Genomic DNA, 16958 nt, shown 5'->3' on the forward strand with positions numbered 1-16958 from the left:
ATAGCATTTTGATCCCCTCAACTTTAGAGTTTAGATTTACGCATTTTGTTTGAAATGACTTTGGTCCCTGACTTTTATGCTTTGACAACTTAAGTCCTCCTAAGTTTTATGAATGGATTTAGTCCTCACTTTTATGGTTGTAAAACTGAAATAAATCAAAAAAAATTGTTTGCGAGTGATACAATAAGACCCATTATTACAAATATTTAAAACAATATTCGTGTTAAATCGTTTATCAACCTATCAGTTTTAACGTATCTGGAATAATAAGACCCATTCTTGCTTTTATCTTCCAATTCTTTTTAGTAACCCTCCTAACAGGACATTCAAAAAAAACCAATTACTATTTACTCATTGCCAAATGTCCATTAGAAAAGCAATGTTATACCCTAGTTGTTCTAATTTTCTACCTTACACCACTTTGTTCAACTTTTTTGTTTTGCGATAAAACAGATAATAACAATAAAGCCGAAATTTTAAAAAATAATTTTAAATCCAGAATTCTAACCTCACAAAATCTCCCACCTTTAATTGGTCCTGTAATATATACAAGCCTTGAAATGTAAACCTAACTCAGAAAACAAACATGACCAATAAGGAAACCGGCCAAAAGTCTATTCATAACCAACTTTTCGGGAAGAAAAAAAAAATGTCATAAAAAGACGTCTACAAAGCAATCGGCTCCGGTAAGATCTCCGGTTGAGCACCACCGCTGCCGCCAAGAACCGTCACATTACCATCCAAATCAACATCAACAATGACGGAATCGCCCTCCTTAATCTCACGTGCAAGCATCTTTTCCGCCATACTATCCTCCAAAAGTCTCATTATCGCCCTTCTTAGCGGCCTCGCCCCATAGCTAGGGTTATACCCTTCCTCCACCACCCTATCTCTAAACCTCTCAGTCACCTGAAGATCTATTTCCTTACCCTTTAACCTCTCAAACACCTCCTTCAACATTATATCCGCAATCTCCTTCACTTCCAATTTCGTCAACTGTCTAAAAACTATCATTTCATCCAATCTATTCAAAAACTCAGGCCTAAAATACTGTTTCAATTCTTCCGTAACCAAACTCTTAATCCGATTATAACTACTATCTTTCTCATCATAATCAAGATCAAATCCGATCCTCCGTCCACCTTTTTCAATCACATTACTTCCAACATTCGAAGTCATGATCAAAAGCGTGTTCTTGAAGTCAACCGTTCGCCCTTTACTATCGGTCAACCTTCCATCTTCAAGAATTTGAAGCATCATATTGAAAACATCCGGATGCGCCTTTTCGATTTCATCAAAAAGGACGACGGTGTACGGGCGGCGGCGGACCGCTTCGGTCAGCTGCCCGCCTTCCGTGTAACCGACGTACCCGGGCGGTGAGCCGATGAGCTTTGAGACCGTGTGTCGTTCCATGAACTCACTCATATCGAGCCGAATCATGGCTTCTTCCGAGCCGAAATAGTATGTGGCTAGGGATTTTGCGAGTTCGGATTTCCCAACACCCGTGGGCCCCGAGAAGATGAAACTCGCGATTGGACGATTGGGGTTTTTGAGACCCACGCGGGCCCGGCGGATGGCTCGGCTTATGGCTTTCACGGCTTCGTCTTGACCGATGATGCGGTTGTGGAGTGTGTCTTCCATTTTTAGGAGGCGGTCGGATTCGTCACTCGAGACTTTTTCCACTGGGATGCCGGTCCATGTGGATACGATGTGCTGGATGTCCGCTTCTGTTACTGTGGGCCCCGCTTCGCCAGCTTCGCTCTCCGCTTTGTTCATTTCTTTGTTTTTGTCGATTAGAGCCGATATTTGTGTTTTTAGATCCATTTCTCTATCTCTTAGCTCCCCTGCCTGAGAAACATTGGAAATTTTATAACAAAAATTACATTTTTACGAAAAAAAAATAAAAATTACCTTTTCAAAGTCTTGGCCTCGAACAGCTTCGTTTTTCTCCTTTGTAATTTGTCTAACCTCTTTCTCAAGCTCTCTGGCTTCCTCAGGTAGCTATATAAACCCCACCCGGTTAACTCGGTGAAATCAATAACAGAAAATTGAAACAAATACATGTAGTACCTGTGCATGGCGAAGTCGCACGCGAGATCCAGCTTCATCGATCAAATCAATTGCTTTATCAGGAAGAAACCGATCACTGAAATTAAAAATAATTATCAATTAAAACCAATCACATGTCATCTTTCCTATGATGTTTTTTTTTTTTTTTTTACCTTATGTATTGGTGTGCCAACTCAGCAGCAGCAACTACAGCCTCGTCTGTATAACGAAGCTTGTGATGAATTTCATATCTTTCTCTTAATCCTTTCAGAATCTGAATTGTTTCCTCAACGGAAGGTTCCGGAACCTTAACTGGTTGGAAACGTCTTTCCAATGCTGGATCTTTTTCAATATGTTTTCGGTATTCATCCAGTGTTGTAGCCCCAATACACTGACACATAAAAATTACAATAAAGTATCCTATTCAAATAAATAACCCGATTATATTTTATAACAATTAAGTTTGAAGTATCATTGTTTACCTGTAATTCACCTCTTGCAAGAGCTGGTTTCAATATGTTAGCAGCATCAATGGCTCCTTCTGCTGCTCCTGCCCCAATTAGAGTGTGAACCTCATCAATGAACAGAATTATGTCATCACTTTGTTTGATTTCTTCCATTAATTTCTTCAATCTTTCTTCAAATTCCCCTCGGTATTTTGTGCCAGCAACAAGAAGACCCATATCTAGGGTTATTACCTGAATATAATTGAAAAGAAAGAAATCGAGTCATATGTAAGCCCTAAAGCTGTTTTCATGAAGTCAGACTCACCTTCTTCCCCTCAATGGTTTCAGGGACATCACCATTTGCAATTCTTTGGGCAAGACCTTCTGCAATGGCTGTCTTTCCTACACCAGGTTCTCCAATGAGGCATGGATTATTCTTTGTTCTACGCCCTAAAATCTGTGTCACTCTTTCAATTTGTGATTGCCTTCCAACAACCGGATCCAACTTACCCTATAAAAAACAACAAAAACATATTCCCTTTCTATAAAACCAATTTGAGAAAACAAAAAAAAAAGTTAAAAAAAAAAATCCACATGGATTACCTCCTCTGCTAACTTTGTCAAGTTTGTCCCATATTCCTCAAGTGTTGGCATCTTGCTCCCTGAAGCTCCTCCACCTCCAACTCCAGCTCCCACAGCTTCTGCACTCTCCCCAATCATTCGAATCACCTACTCATTATTACAAATATTTAGCAACCTAAAAAAATAATAATAATAAATGCTAAAATAGTGTTACCTGAGTGCGAATGTTAGTGGGGTCCGCTCCTAAATTCTCAAGAACACGAGCTGCAACACCTTCTCCTTCACGTAGCAAACCAAGTAGCAAGTGCTCTGATCCAATATAGTTGTGACCTATAACATTGTACGTATATTATAATGACTTCATTTTTATATAGCAGCATATAATTAAAAATAATAATAATAAAGTATACCAAGATTGCGAGCTTCCTCCAATGAGAGTTCCAAAACACGTTTAGCTCGAGGGGTGAATGGAATCTCAACAGCAACAAATCCACTACCCCTACCAATAATTTTCTCAACTTCCATACGTGAATCCTTCAAATTGATTCCCAATGACTTCAAAACCTTTGCAGCAATGCCAGTTCCTTCACCGATTAGGCCTAGTAAGATTTGCTCTGTGCCAACAAAATTGTGGCCTAAACGACGTGCTTCCTCTTGTGCAAGCATAATTACTTTTATAGCCTTCTCAGTGAAGCGTTCAAACATGGCTTTTGGTACGATTTTGGAGGTTTTTTGTTTTCGTACAGAGGTTGCTATAGCTACCTTTGAATGGAAATCTTGGGGGGGTTTCATTATGTTGTCTAAAGCGTTTGATCCTCTTAATCCTGAAAAGGTTCTCATTCTCATGGGAGGTGCGTAAGAACATGCCATCATTTTAACTGTTCTTTTCTCTTTTGTGGTTCCATTTATTCTTTCACGAACAAGGAAGGAGGCTGCGTGAATTAAAGCCCCGGACATATCTGCAGCCAACAAGAATAAATTAGTAATGCCTATTTCAGAGTAGATTTTAAGGTCATTCAGAAATGGTTCAGAAAGAAAATCACAGGATCTGAGTTGTGAACAGTGTATTCCGTGGATCAAACACATCCTATATCTTGCAACAGATTGGGCGACTCTGTCTTTGATTACAGGATTGCAGAGACTTAAAAAACGTAAAACGTTTAATGATGAATATTAGTCAGAATTATCTAGGATTCATCTACAGGTATGAATAAGGAAGTACTTTCTTTTTCTAAAGGAAATCACTTCCTCTGAGTAAAAAAAAGGTGTATAAAAATTTACGCTTGAAAGCTCGGAATTATACTGTGACACGAACAATGCAAAATGTGAACGAATTACGAGGTGCTGTTAGGTGAAACAACTCCATTTCGAGATATTCAAAAGAAGAGCCCAAATTAACAGAAAGATGAAGAAAATCTGGTGTTAGATACCTTACCGAAGTAGCAGGAACAAGAGACTCTAGGGTTTGCTGTGAAGAAATAATGGGGGGTGGGAGGAGGGTTTGTTAAGGGATTATACAGGTGATATAGCCGCCAGTGTATCGGATGATGCTGTGCACCGTCATGTAACAAATGGGGGGAATGGGCTCTGCGGAGGTTTTTATTTTATATTTTCTAACCCTAACTTTGTAATCTCCAAAAGTTTTGTCCTATTGTTTTTAAACATGATATCAAATGAATAATAAATGATTTATAAAATATATAGAATAATTTTTTTAATTTAAACCATATATATATATATATATATATATATATATATATATATATATATATATATATATATGTGTGTGTGTGTGGGAAAAGTGAATATACCCTTAAGGGTATATAAGCTTAGGTACCCAAACTCATAATAATACGTCATTTTGTTTAATATATTCATTATAATATTGTTAAACTTCAATCCTTAACTTGATTTATATTCAATATTTTTAAATTTTCAATATTATCTTCCTCTTACAACACATTTTTTTGTCGAACACTTACATGGCTATATATATTCTTGTTGAAAATGACAATTATGTAAGAAGAAGATAAATATGAAATTTATAAAAATCTTTGAAGTAATTCAAGTTAGAAGTTGAATTATAAGAACATTGGACAATTACAATGCCTATATATGATACAAAACGATGTAGTATAGTGAGTTTGGGTACCTAAGCTTATATACCTTTAAGGGTATATTCACTTTTACCTATATATATATATATATATATATATATATATATATATATATATATATATATATATATATATATATATATATATATATATATATAATTAAAAGACAACCTTAAATTCCAATCTTAAGAAATCAAGGCCCTTTCGTTGCATTTCAATTTTTAAATTTTCACCCTTGGATTGTTTTGTTGACATCATCCTTCATTACTCAAACACGGTTACACGCTTATTTTTCTTTCCTTCGTCATCTACTCTCTTTCTCTCTCTCTCAATTGTAACCTAATCATTCAATTTTTACTTCAATCATGCCAAAATCGCCATAATATTCTTACCTTTATCCCTTTCTTTTGCTCTAAACCCAATCGCTTCCTTCAATCGACATCAGAAAGGGTCACCCCATCGATTTCATACATCAAATCGATTATATGTGTTCTTCCCCGCTCCTATGTGTTCTTCCTCGGATGACAGGATTTTGATTCTATAACCGAATGGGTTTGTCATCTTTGATGTTTTCATTCAGAAATTGGATTTTAATTGGAGAATTGTTGTGGCAACGATAATAGGGCTCTAGGGTTCTGCTGCTGCTCTTTCTAAGTGTACGTTTTCACTTTCTCTTTTATGGTTTCTTATCTAAGTAATGAATATTCAAATCTACAATGTTTCTTGAGTTTTCCAAGTGTACGTTTTCACTTTTCTGTTTGCTTACCTGTAATACACTCGAGGTTTTTGATCGATGAATCAGTTGACCATTCTGTTATGTTTCATGTTGGTTGTTGAAAAATAGGTTCGGACTATGTGCAGGTTTAGATTGAGGGAGGTAATTTCCAGTCCAGATATGAAAGTATGTTTGTTTTGGGTATAGTGTAGCAGCATGTAGTTGCTTCCTATAAAAAGGGGACAATGGGTTGGTTTTTAATTTTGATTTTGATATATCTCCTGATTGTAGAATTTATAACAGATTGTAGAATTTATAACAGCACTACTATTTTAAATTTTAAGCATCCATCATTTCTAAATAATTGTTCTTTGATGTTCGCTCATAAGTATGATAGACAAACGGTTACTTATGATTATCAATGTATTGTTGTTATACCTGATAACCTGCATATGCATACATGTCAAACTAATGTAATTAATAAACAAATTCTTGCAGCTGTTTTTTTTTCTGCTTCAAACCTGCATGACATGGATATGTTTACCAAGGTATGTGACTATGTTCTCAAGTTTTGATGAACACCAATTTAAACATCACTTCATGTACTTGCAAATGTATGCATTTTATGTGAAATATTGCTTTGTTTCTTGTTTTTAGAAGTTGATAAAGTTTCTTTCTCTCTAATAAATATATTTTTAAAATATAGAGTGATCCCATGGAAGTTATATATATAAAAGGAAATGATAGCTCATTACAAGAGATTGGTCGTACAAATTGCTAGGTACACACTATCTATTTGCTTTTTTAGTTTCTTGGAAATAAGATGAAACAAATTGCTAGGTATATAGTATTTACTGAAATCTATAAGTTTTGATTTTTAAAAAATGTTGATGTTATTTCTATGTAGATAGTCACCAAACCACATTGGTTGTTGAACATCTTGATTTTTAACACTCCCTTTTTAACAGTTGAGATTGAAAAGTCAAGAACAACAAGGTTTGATTTTGACTCCAGTGTGTGATAATGATGTTGAATCTTGACATTCATTTGCTACCACATACTTGTACTATTTTAGCGTCATCATTGTGCGGACTCCTTCTTGTTGAATCATATGATCCAAATGAATACATTTCAAAGATGTTATTTGTTATCAAACCAACGACTACAAATTTCAAATGGATACCTTCTCCAACCTTTGAATACACTATGGCAAAGTTTGTTTTGGTAGTTATCGGTTCAAATCCGTTACATTTCAAGGTCATTCGATTGTTATACACAAAGTCATCATAAGAGTTTATATGTAGTATATTTTATGTTATTAATTTACTTTATTATTTACTTATATGTTATTTTATTTGTAGTGATATGCTTACGGAAAAAGTGGACTACGATTACTACAACATAGAATTGTTTTCATCTACTACATGCAATGGAGGGAGTTTCAAAATATCTAGTTACCATCATCTGTTTATCATGTTTCTGATGAAGCAGTTACAAGTGGCAGTGTCGTTTACTTCTTATTATCTAATGATATCATATTGCGATTTGATATTTATTCAGAAGAACATATACTCATGTTTGCACCTTCTATTATTAATAACTTCAGACCGTATGCATCGAGACTGATCAAGTTTCACGGAAAATTGGGATATTTCTCTGTAAGTGGAGATCATTTGTGGGCTGTTTGGGTTTTCATTCAAAATCGGTAAGTTAAAGTATATGTTAGTAACTACAATGAAGGTGCACATGAATGGTGGGATTATAGAAACAGTACCCTATATTTCTTTAAAGGAAATACGATTGAGTATGTGGTTCCGGCACATCCTTCTCAACAAGTTTTTTCAATCCGTTCTGATTTTCATAAAGTGACTATGCCAAGTAGATATTAGTGATTATATATATTTTAATTTGCATTTTAAAATAGTTGTTTTTTTTGTAATGAACTATTTAAATATTTTATATTACTCTATGATTTATTAGTTTTTTTATTTATTCTTTTAATTGTTACGAGGTTAAAATAGCTATTGTAATGTATGATAATGAATTTAAAATAGCTATGGTAATGTACTTTTAATTGTCATGCTTCCTATGATGTAATATATGTTTACAATTCTATGTTTTTTATACGCTCCCCGCGTTAAAGCGGGTTATAATCTAGTGTGTGTGTGTGTGTATATATATATATATATGTATGTATTATAAGTTAGAAAACAAATTAAATAAATAACATTTTGGTGATTAAAAACATATTCGGTTTTCCAAAACAAAATTCCACGATTAGTTCATTATGTTTTTCAAAACAAACGTATTCAAGATGACTATTAGAGTCTCATGTGTTTTGTTTTATTGATTTGATTTTTTTTCTTCTTTGGTTCTTTTACCATTAAAAATAGGGATGCCAATGGGGCAGAGATGGACGGAGTTTACCATCCTCACCCCCATCTTTGAGTTTGTAACCTTATCCTCATCCTCATCCTCATCCCAACGGACGCGGGGAATCTAATCCCTTCCCCTCTAGATTTTGGGCCCATCCCCAACTCATCCTCGTGCTATCAAAAGTTCAACACCATATGTCATAATAAATCAACTTAAGCCAACAAAAATCAAGTTTAATAAAAAAACCATATTTCACAATTAGATTGTTTATACAAACCATAAAATTTAACAATCATAAAAAACGAGAACATGATTACACAAAAGAAATTTCAAATCTTTGGTTATATTTCTTTGTATGATAATTACTCAACATCCTCATCATATGCAATTGTCTGATCAAAAGCCTTTGGTTCTCCTTGCGTTTTACCTTAAACATATAGAACTTATTTTTAGAAAAAATAATATTTATACACAAGTATGATATAACAATTGATATATTTATTAAAAAAATTTCTTGAAGTTCTTTCTGTAACCTACTGTGGCTACATATAAATGCCCCAACTGTTTCGGGTTAGAGTCGGTTACGTTGTTTTGTCACTTTATTTCCACTCATTCTAAAAGTTGATTATGAAGAAACTGTAGAAATTGGAATGACTAAGATATCTTTAGCAATCTTCTTTAATATAGGAAACTTAGAACCGTTACACTTCCACCACATTAATATGTCAATGCCCTCCTTATTCGGCAACAACTTCTCAACTAATAATCATCCAACTTAGTTTTTTCAAATCCATCATCCTCAAAAAGCATATTCTTGAAATCCAACTCCCATGTTGATTTGCTTAAAGTAGAACCCCTTCCATAAGAGACGTTTGTTGCACATTGTCGTTTCCAAGAAGCACCTTGTTTTTCATCATGTTTCTTTTTATACTCTTCAAATAACTCAGTAATTCTGTTGCGTACTTGCATAATCTCACCTCTTGCTTCTTCCCCATATAACTTTGGAAAGAAATAATTGATCAACTTTAACCTATACCCATGGGTGGATTTGTAGTGGTGCACGGGGTTGCACGTGCAACTACTAGATTTTTCTGTGTTAGTGTAAAAAAAAAAAAATTATTAGTGTGCACCTAGAAAATAATTTTATTATTATTGTAATTTAAAATTTAAACCAAAGGTTTGGCAGTTGAGTTGGTCTGATATGCATCTTATGGTTCTCGTTTGTAATGGGTCTTGAGTTCAACTCCTGCTCATAACAATTTTCTTTTTTATTTTTACCTTACTTTTCCTTTTAATTTACCTTTTGTTACTAGTCCCCCAAAAATATCTAGCCATCAAAATCATAGTATAATCTTCCTTCCACATTACACACATTCAGTGGATGTTTCCTTACCACCATGAGAATGAAATTTTATGGAGATTAGATAACATTTTATTTCAATTTTTAAAAATGATTGAAAACTTTCTTACCACCATGAGAATGAAATTTTGGTAATAATGCCTTCAAAAATTTGTAAAACCACAACAACATGGAAACAAACTCCGACAAGACCAAGAACATGCTCATGAAATGACGAATTTATCTTTAATGAAGTTTTTCTACACTAGTTTGTTATATTTAGTTCACTCTTAATTTTTTTATGTTATTATATGCGATTGAATTTTTTTTGTGCACCTACTACTACATATTTCTACGTCCGCCCCTGCCTATACCTAGGTTCGAAGACAATAGCTACACTCATAACATTATGTATTACATTCCAATACTTCTCAAATTTGATCAACATAGTCGATAAGATATGCTCCAACTGAACAATGAAGTTAGGAAGCGATCGGAATATGCTTAATTCAGTCATGAAAATTTCAAATTGGGTCAGTCATGGGCTTAATTCGGTTAAAATCTATAATATTTATATTTATAGCATAGTACTCGATGTATAAGTCCTCACCATGCCGATATCATGTGTTACGAAAAGTTCGTTCGCATTAACCTACCGAGTAACGAAACCCTTGTCGTCTACGGTGACAAACCCGACACAAACCTCCGAATTGTCTCTTGCATCAAGGCTTGAAAATACCTGCACAAGAAGTACCACACATTCCTAGCTCATGTCGTTGACGAGAAGAAAGAAGTGAAGGACATCAAGGATATTTCATAAGTCAATAACTTTCTCGACGTATTACCAGAAGACCTTCCCGGAGCACCACCCATGCGACAAGTCGAATTTAGAATCTACTTGATTCCTGGAGCCACCCCCATAGCCAAATCACCATATCGATGTATACACACAAAGGTTTTCAGTACATCAAAACGTAAACGCGTTGAATCAATTTTTGTGAGACAAAGTCTTCATCGTACCTATGAGAGTACCAACAAAAGTCCTGTATTATAACCACAATCTCCCATAAAAAAACGTGATACTTGTGTATAGATCTACACGGGACTGAAAATCCTACACCTAAGTTGTCTGCTACAACTAGACCGATAGGTCTTGGGCGACTAATGTCTAACAATTTGACGCATGAAGAACGTCGTAACCGGTCATCTATGTTTTAGCACAATTATAATAACTCAAATGGGGAATCAACGATACATTTAGTTTACGGGGAAACATACCTTCAAATGACTTTATATAGACTAAAACTACATATTAATATTTTAAGTATATAAATACTTATCCATTTCGGTCTTAGGGTTTCTAAGACGACAACTCATTTTTGAGGAAATTATTGGATTTTCTGAAAACAAACACCGTCATTTTACAAGGAAAGGCTCACAATTCTTCACACAAATTTTTATGAACTCATCAACTTAATTGTTGACACTTTTCAAAACTACTTATATTCTCAGGAATTATAAATATATACAAAAACTAAATTGTCGTTTGTGAGTAATAACTATTGTAGCTAAAAGTATATAATTTTATGCATGATGTATAAGTGTTTAATGCAGGAAGTTCAAATTAAACCCCTTAACTTTCTATAATCTTTCACTTATAACCTCTACTTTGTATAACATGTCACTTGCAACCCCTCTACTTTGTAAAATGATATTTTATTTATTTATTTTTTTAAATATCCCTTTCACTCCCTTTACCTTCAACTTTGTAATATATCACTTTCACCCTTTTATTTTCTAAACTTTTGTGTTTATCTCGGTCTCGTAAAATTTATTGTAACTAATAGTACAAGTGTTAACCCCTTTAATTTGTAAAATTATATTTTTCTTCTCTTTACTTTGTAAATTATCACTTCACCCCCTTCCCCTTCAACTTTATAAATTATCATTTTTACCCCTTTATTTTCTAAATTTTTGTATTTATCTTCGGTCCCTGTTCATTGTAACCATTAGTACAAGTGGTAACCCCTCTATTTTTAAAATATAATTTTCACCCCTCTACCTTCAACTTTGTAAAATGCCACTTTCACCTCTCATTTTCTGATTTTTTTTTTGTGTTTATCTCCGTTCCGTAAAATTGACTGCAGTGAATAGTACAAGTAGTAATGCACAATATACAAGCATATCAATGCTTAAAGTGTAGTTTCAATCCCTCAATTTTGTATAATTTATCATTTTAAACCCTCATATTTAGTAAAATGATTTTTTTTCATACTTTTACTTTTTTAAAATATCACTTTCACCCCTTCGTTTTCTGAGCTTTTGTGTTTATCTCGTAGTATATATAAATATGATATTTCCTCCTATACTCTGTAAAATGCATTTTCCACCACTCTATCTTGTAGAAAATTACTTTACTCTTTCAATAGAAAAAATCACTATAGCTGATACTATTTTATATAATCCGTTACTTGCAACCTCTCTATTTTGTAAGATAATATTTCTGTCAATTTACTTTTTAAAGTATCACTTTCACCCCTCCACCTCCAACTTTGTAAAATATCACTTTTACCTCTTCATCTTTTATCCTCAACTTTGTATTATCCGTCACTTGGAACCCTTCTATTTTATAAAATGATATATTCCATCTTTTTACTTTTTTAAATATCACTTTCACCCCTCCGTCTTCAACTTTCAAAAATTTCACTTTCATTCATTTGTTTTCTAAATATTCGTGGTTATTCATTATCCCGTAGTATATATAATCTGATTTTCTCTCATCTGCTTTCGTAATACGAAACAAAAACACTTAAAAACCCGCGGCAAAGTGCGGACTCAATTACTAGTTCATTAAAACAGATAACTACAAGCTTTTGAGGATGGGACACTAAGGCGTCAAACAAATTTTTTATCATCATATTGTAATTGGTTTTTCAACATACAACTCTTAAAACAATGTAACTCTTTCAATTATATTTATGATGGTTATGTTTTTGTGTGACATCCCCAATTTCACGGTCAGAAAAAACCGATTTGTTTATGCTTTGTTTTTTAAAATCAAAGTAATCTTTTAAAGAAAATGGTTGCGGAATTTATTCCCAAAACAAAATACGATAAGAATTTATCAAAGCATTTCTTAAAGAAATGTATTTTCATTATATAACAAAATCCCGAGATGTCATGTTCCGATACAGACACATAAGCATAAACAGAACATACATTTATTTGCACTAGTGATTTACATCTCCTTTGATCTCTCAGTGAAATATGTCTTTGTATTGATACCTGTGATACAAAGATAACTGAGTAGGTCATGATTGAGAGTCTAGTGAGCATATAGGGTTTTCATCCCACAATGTTATATAATATATTTATACATATAAAACTCACAAACTTATATAATTTCACCATATAAAAACAACTCTTATCCAACCGCATCGATCCCCACAACGACACGATCTAACTCTCGTATCTAAAATTTTCCTCTTTACATGATCCCTACTCATGGATCTAAAACTAATCTCTTCACCCGATCCATATTCTTGTATCTAAAACTAACCTCTTGGTCTGATCCATACTCCCGGATCTAAAACTATGCCCAATCCATACTCCCGGACTAGGGACAATTTACTATACGTAAATCCTGATCTGATCCATACTCCCGGATATAATAACAAGTTTATCATGTTTATTGACAGTATCATTCTCGATATCCCTCTCACAATACATGTCAATGGATTTTTAGAGTACACCGGTGAACACATCGTTCACAAACACCTACAAGCTGCGAGCCTGCTAGTGTTCCACTTACTGTCTAGAATAGTCTGTGGTTGTCATCCCTACTCTGTTGAATGACGGGGGCCATCGTTTGGGTAAAGGTTTCACTCATTTTCCACTTGTCACCCTCATCTCAAGATCTATATCACCTTTTATCTCATTATCCAACTCATCCTTTTATCACACACCAACTATCTCATCTACCCATGTTCTATCCAACATATTTGTAGATATAAAATACATATATAGTTTAACACGTTTAAAAACTATATAAAACATCCATTCCACACTCATCTCAAATAAACAACAATATATAAACACATAGCATGTATTTCATAACAAATACTTCATATTTATGTGTTAGAAGAAAGTGACTACACACTCACACAAAACATATACTTAATTCATTCAAACAATACTTGTATTAAAATCATGTTATGAAAGGGATTATACACTCACTTGATTAGAAGATGATCGGACAACACTACGGCTTGTAGAAGTAGTATTCTTCGGTGAAACTGTGATCTCTTCACGCACCGGGCCTCTCACGGGCAAAGCTTCGCCTCAGAAACTCTTTCTTATCGGGATCTTCAGAACTTCGGGACTTGCTTCGTGTCTCGGGATGATATCGGGGCTTCAGGGGGTTAAAATAGGGCTTAAAGAGAGTATCAAGAGTAAGAGAGGGATAAAGTAGCATCCTAAATCGGCTGCCATTCGATTTCTATTTATAGGGCTGATTTTATGGATTCACATCGTGAATCTCAAATATTCACGTCGTGAGTTCAGTCGTCACTGCACGCGTCATCGCAAGTTGCGTTAAAGCTGTTAATTAAACATAAAATAATACTTAATAATTGGAATTGGTCGGGACCCGCATTAAATCTGTTAATTAAACTTAAAATAATACTTAATAATTCTCTACAATTAACTTAATGCAATATTAGGCTTAATGGATTGAGTCCTTAAGGGGTTAAGTGTGGAACACTAACCCTAGTTATCACTTTATGTGGAAAAAACCTAGAATCGGGGAGCTCTATTTGGACAACGACCGACCGCGTATTTGGGCCATTGATTGGATTATTATTTCACCTGATAATGACTAAGTCAAACCTTAAATCAGTCATACCCTTAAGTTATTAAATCCTTAATGGGTTAAGTGTTCTTACCTAATCCTAGTCAAGTGTTCTTACCTAACCCTAATCGTCATTTATTGTGAAACCCTAATCGTCATTTCATGTGAGGTGGTCACTATTGCGAGCGACTATGACTTGTGATCGGGTGTTGACTCAAGTATCCTCATGTAGGTGTTTGGAAGTGAGTTGAAGCTGGTAGAGTCATTCTTTGCTACAGTAGTTATTTATATGCATATCGAGGTGGGTTTCGCCTTATTGTACCCGTGTGTTAAAGGCACCAATGTCGGGCCACTAGTTTTGGTTATCTGTTAGTATAGGGATGCCCTAGGGACTGTATGTAGTCATGTAGGATAGACTGAGGACTCTTGATCTAAGCTCTCTTACCTGTTCCTTGTTTGGTTGTGGTTTTAGAGTATGATCACCTGTCCGGGTGACTATCTTACCTCTGAGTATATACGACAATGCATCCCTTGGATTGTTGATACTTAGTATGCTGCTATGCTTTAGTGATATGTTAGATCTATCTTATGGTATTGAGTATGTTGCTATGTTGTAGTGATATGATAGATCTGTGTTCTGGTATTGAGTATGATATTATGCTGTAGTGATCTATTAGAACCGTCTCCGGGTATTGAGTATGTAGCTTTGTGGTAACAAACTCTAAGACTGTATGTGTATATGTTCTTGCTGGTTATCATCTATGGAGTGCACTTAGGAACTGTCTCTGATCATGTAGGATAGCCTGAGAACTCTTAGTCTAGGCTCTCTTGCACGTTCCTTGTTTTGTTGTGGCTTTAGAGTAGAACAATTTATTCGGGTGACTATCTCACCTCTGGTTACTTATGGTTACGCATTCTATAAGGGTTATCTGGTAGCGGGACTGTATGTTATGAGAGGATTAGTAGGCAGTAGTGAGCTGTATGATTACTGTTTGCATGTATTATGTCCCTACTTGATCATGATTATTTATATGTCGACATATTGTGTTTGGTTTAGGTTAAGGCAGTCTTGCTTTGTGCGGTAGGCCAAGATACCTAGTATGGGCCTGCTGTAAGCCGTAGGCGCGGAGGCTCATGAAGAGTGGTAGGGTTGAGGTGGTAGGCCAACAAACCCTGGGGTATTCCATCCCGATGGCTGATTGGAGCTGTTGTATATTGGTGTTCCAACCTGGGGTATTCCATCCTGAGGATGACTGGACCCGGAGGTTGAGTGGGCCTGGTGTATTCCAACTTGATGGTTGACTGGACACAACATGTTTGATTGTATATGTGATCTATATATATGGTGGTATTTAAGGGGAAACTCATTAAGTTTCATGCTTACACAGTTGTTTATGGTTTCAGGTAGCATTCGTAATTGCTAGAAGGCGAAGGCGAGATTGTACACAATCATCAGCAACATTGAAGATTCCGCGTTTCTACAATACTCTGATTTTTAATAAATGTAATTCAGAATAAATGGTTTTCTTAATTAATGACTTAATAAATTGGGAGGCTTTACCTTACTAAAAATGAAATTTTTTTGTTGTAAAAATGAGACGTTGCATTTTAACACCTGCATGAGGGACGATTCGTGTAATTTACTCAATTATTAAATTACTCATAGTTATCCCACCTATCGTGACTATGAATCATCAAACAACACCCTTCCCTAAACCAAATTCTCATCGGAAACAAAGAATAAAACCACCACCACCACCTTACTTATGCAATTCAAAGAAACCCTAAACCTAGACGTCGACCACCATCACCGCCATGAATTGAAAAAAGCTTGGCACCCCCACTATCTTCTTCGACACAAGAAAATGTTCAACAAATGACTTTTGCAATCAGTAGCTAGAAAATGATGAATCGGTGGCCGAAGTGATTGAGGAGATGCTTTTCAATTTGAAGATCTACCGATGCGTGGTGGTGGGCTATATTAAAGAGAGGGAGAGATAGAATCATAAGGACTAATTATGTGCAAAAAAAAAAAAAAAAAAGGGTATTTCTATCATTTCACATACAATTAACAGAATCTATTAACAAAGTTAGTTATAAGGATCATTTGTGTGCAACGTTTGCTCCAAACGAACCATTCATACAAAAAAAAGTTTCATAATGACTATTTTAAGGAAAAATTGAAAAATAAAAAGATCATTTGTTAAAAATTGAAAAGCAAAAAGATCATTTGTGATATTTTGTCTCATAAAAACTAGTTATAAAAAATAATTTATTGTTTTTTTTTTTTAAATCAATAAGTATTTTTGAAAAGCAATCCTTAACACCCGGAAAATGCTAGAAAAATCTCAATATTTCGAAAAGGTTACACTTTAATCATAAATTTTTATATAAAAATCTCAATTATTTATAAAAAAAATTTTATATAAAAATCTCAATTATCTATAAAAACACGATAATATGTCATTTTGTAAAAAAAAATGAT

General features: G+C 34.5%; 1 protein-coding gene across 2 annotated transcripts; it reads right to left on the reverse strand.

Moving 5' to 3' along the window:
- Positions 1-457: 457 nt before the first annotated feature.
- On the reverse strand, positions 458-4664 carry LOC145042626 (ATP-dependent Clp protease ATP-binding subunit ClpA homolog CD4A, chloroplastic-like). Of its 2 annotated transcripts, none has more exons than XM_078991081.1 (10): positions 4508-4664; positions 3488-4036; positions 3292-3407; positions 3099-3224; positions 2821-3006; positions 2532-2747; positions 2223-2440; positions 2071-2146; positions 1912-2001; positions 458-1848 (listed from the first exon to the last, which is right to left on the reverse strand). In XM_078991081.1, exons 2-10 carry the CDS (start codon positions 4032-4034, stop codon positions 667-669), a joined length of 2757 nt encoding a protein of 918 aa, XP_078847207.1. In that variant the 5' UTR covers positions 4035-4036; positions 4508-4664; the 3' UTR covers positions 458-666. The 2 variants fall into 2 exon arrangements, with proteins under 2 accessions (XP_078847207.1, XP_078847208.1); XM_078991082.1 differs by having other exon boundaries at positions 4513-4662.
- Between the last annotated feature and the right edge of the window lie 12294 nt (positions 4665-16958).

Source organism: Lactuca saligna, chromosome 4, assembly GCF_052625555.1.
Source record: "Lactuca saligna cultivar CGN05327 chromosome 4, ASM5262555v1, whole genome shotgun sequence".
NCBI lineage: Eukaryota > Viridiplantae > Streptophyta > Magnoliopsida > Asterales > Asteraceae > Lactuca > Lactuca saligna.

Excerpts from the sequence above, each read along its gene's own strand:
- LOC145042626 (XM_078991081.1), bottom strand. The coding sequence starts at position 4,034 with ATGTCCGGGGCTTTAATTCACGCAGCCTCCTTCCTTGTTCGTGAAAGA. Across the intron at positions 2,147-2,222 it reads TTGGCACACCAATACATAAG|TGATCGGTTTCTTCCTGATA; the intron begins GTAAAAAAAAAA and ends TTTTAATTTCAG. Across the intron at positions 2,002-2,070 it reads TGCGACTTCGCCATGCACAG|CTACCTGAGGAAGCCAGAGA; the intron begins GTACTACATGTA and ends GGGTTTATATAG.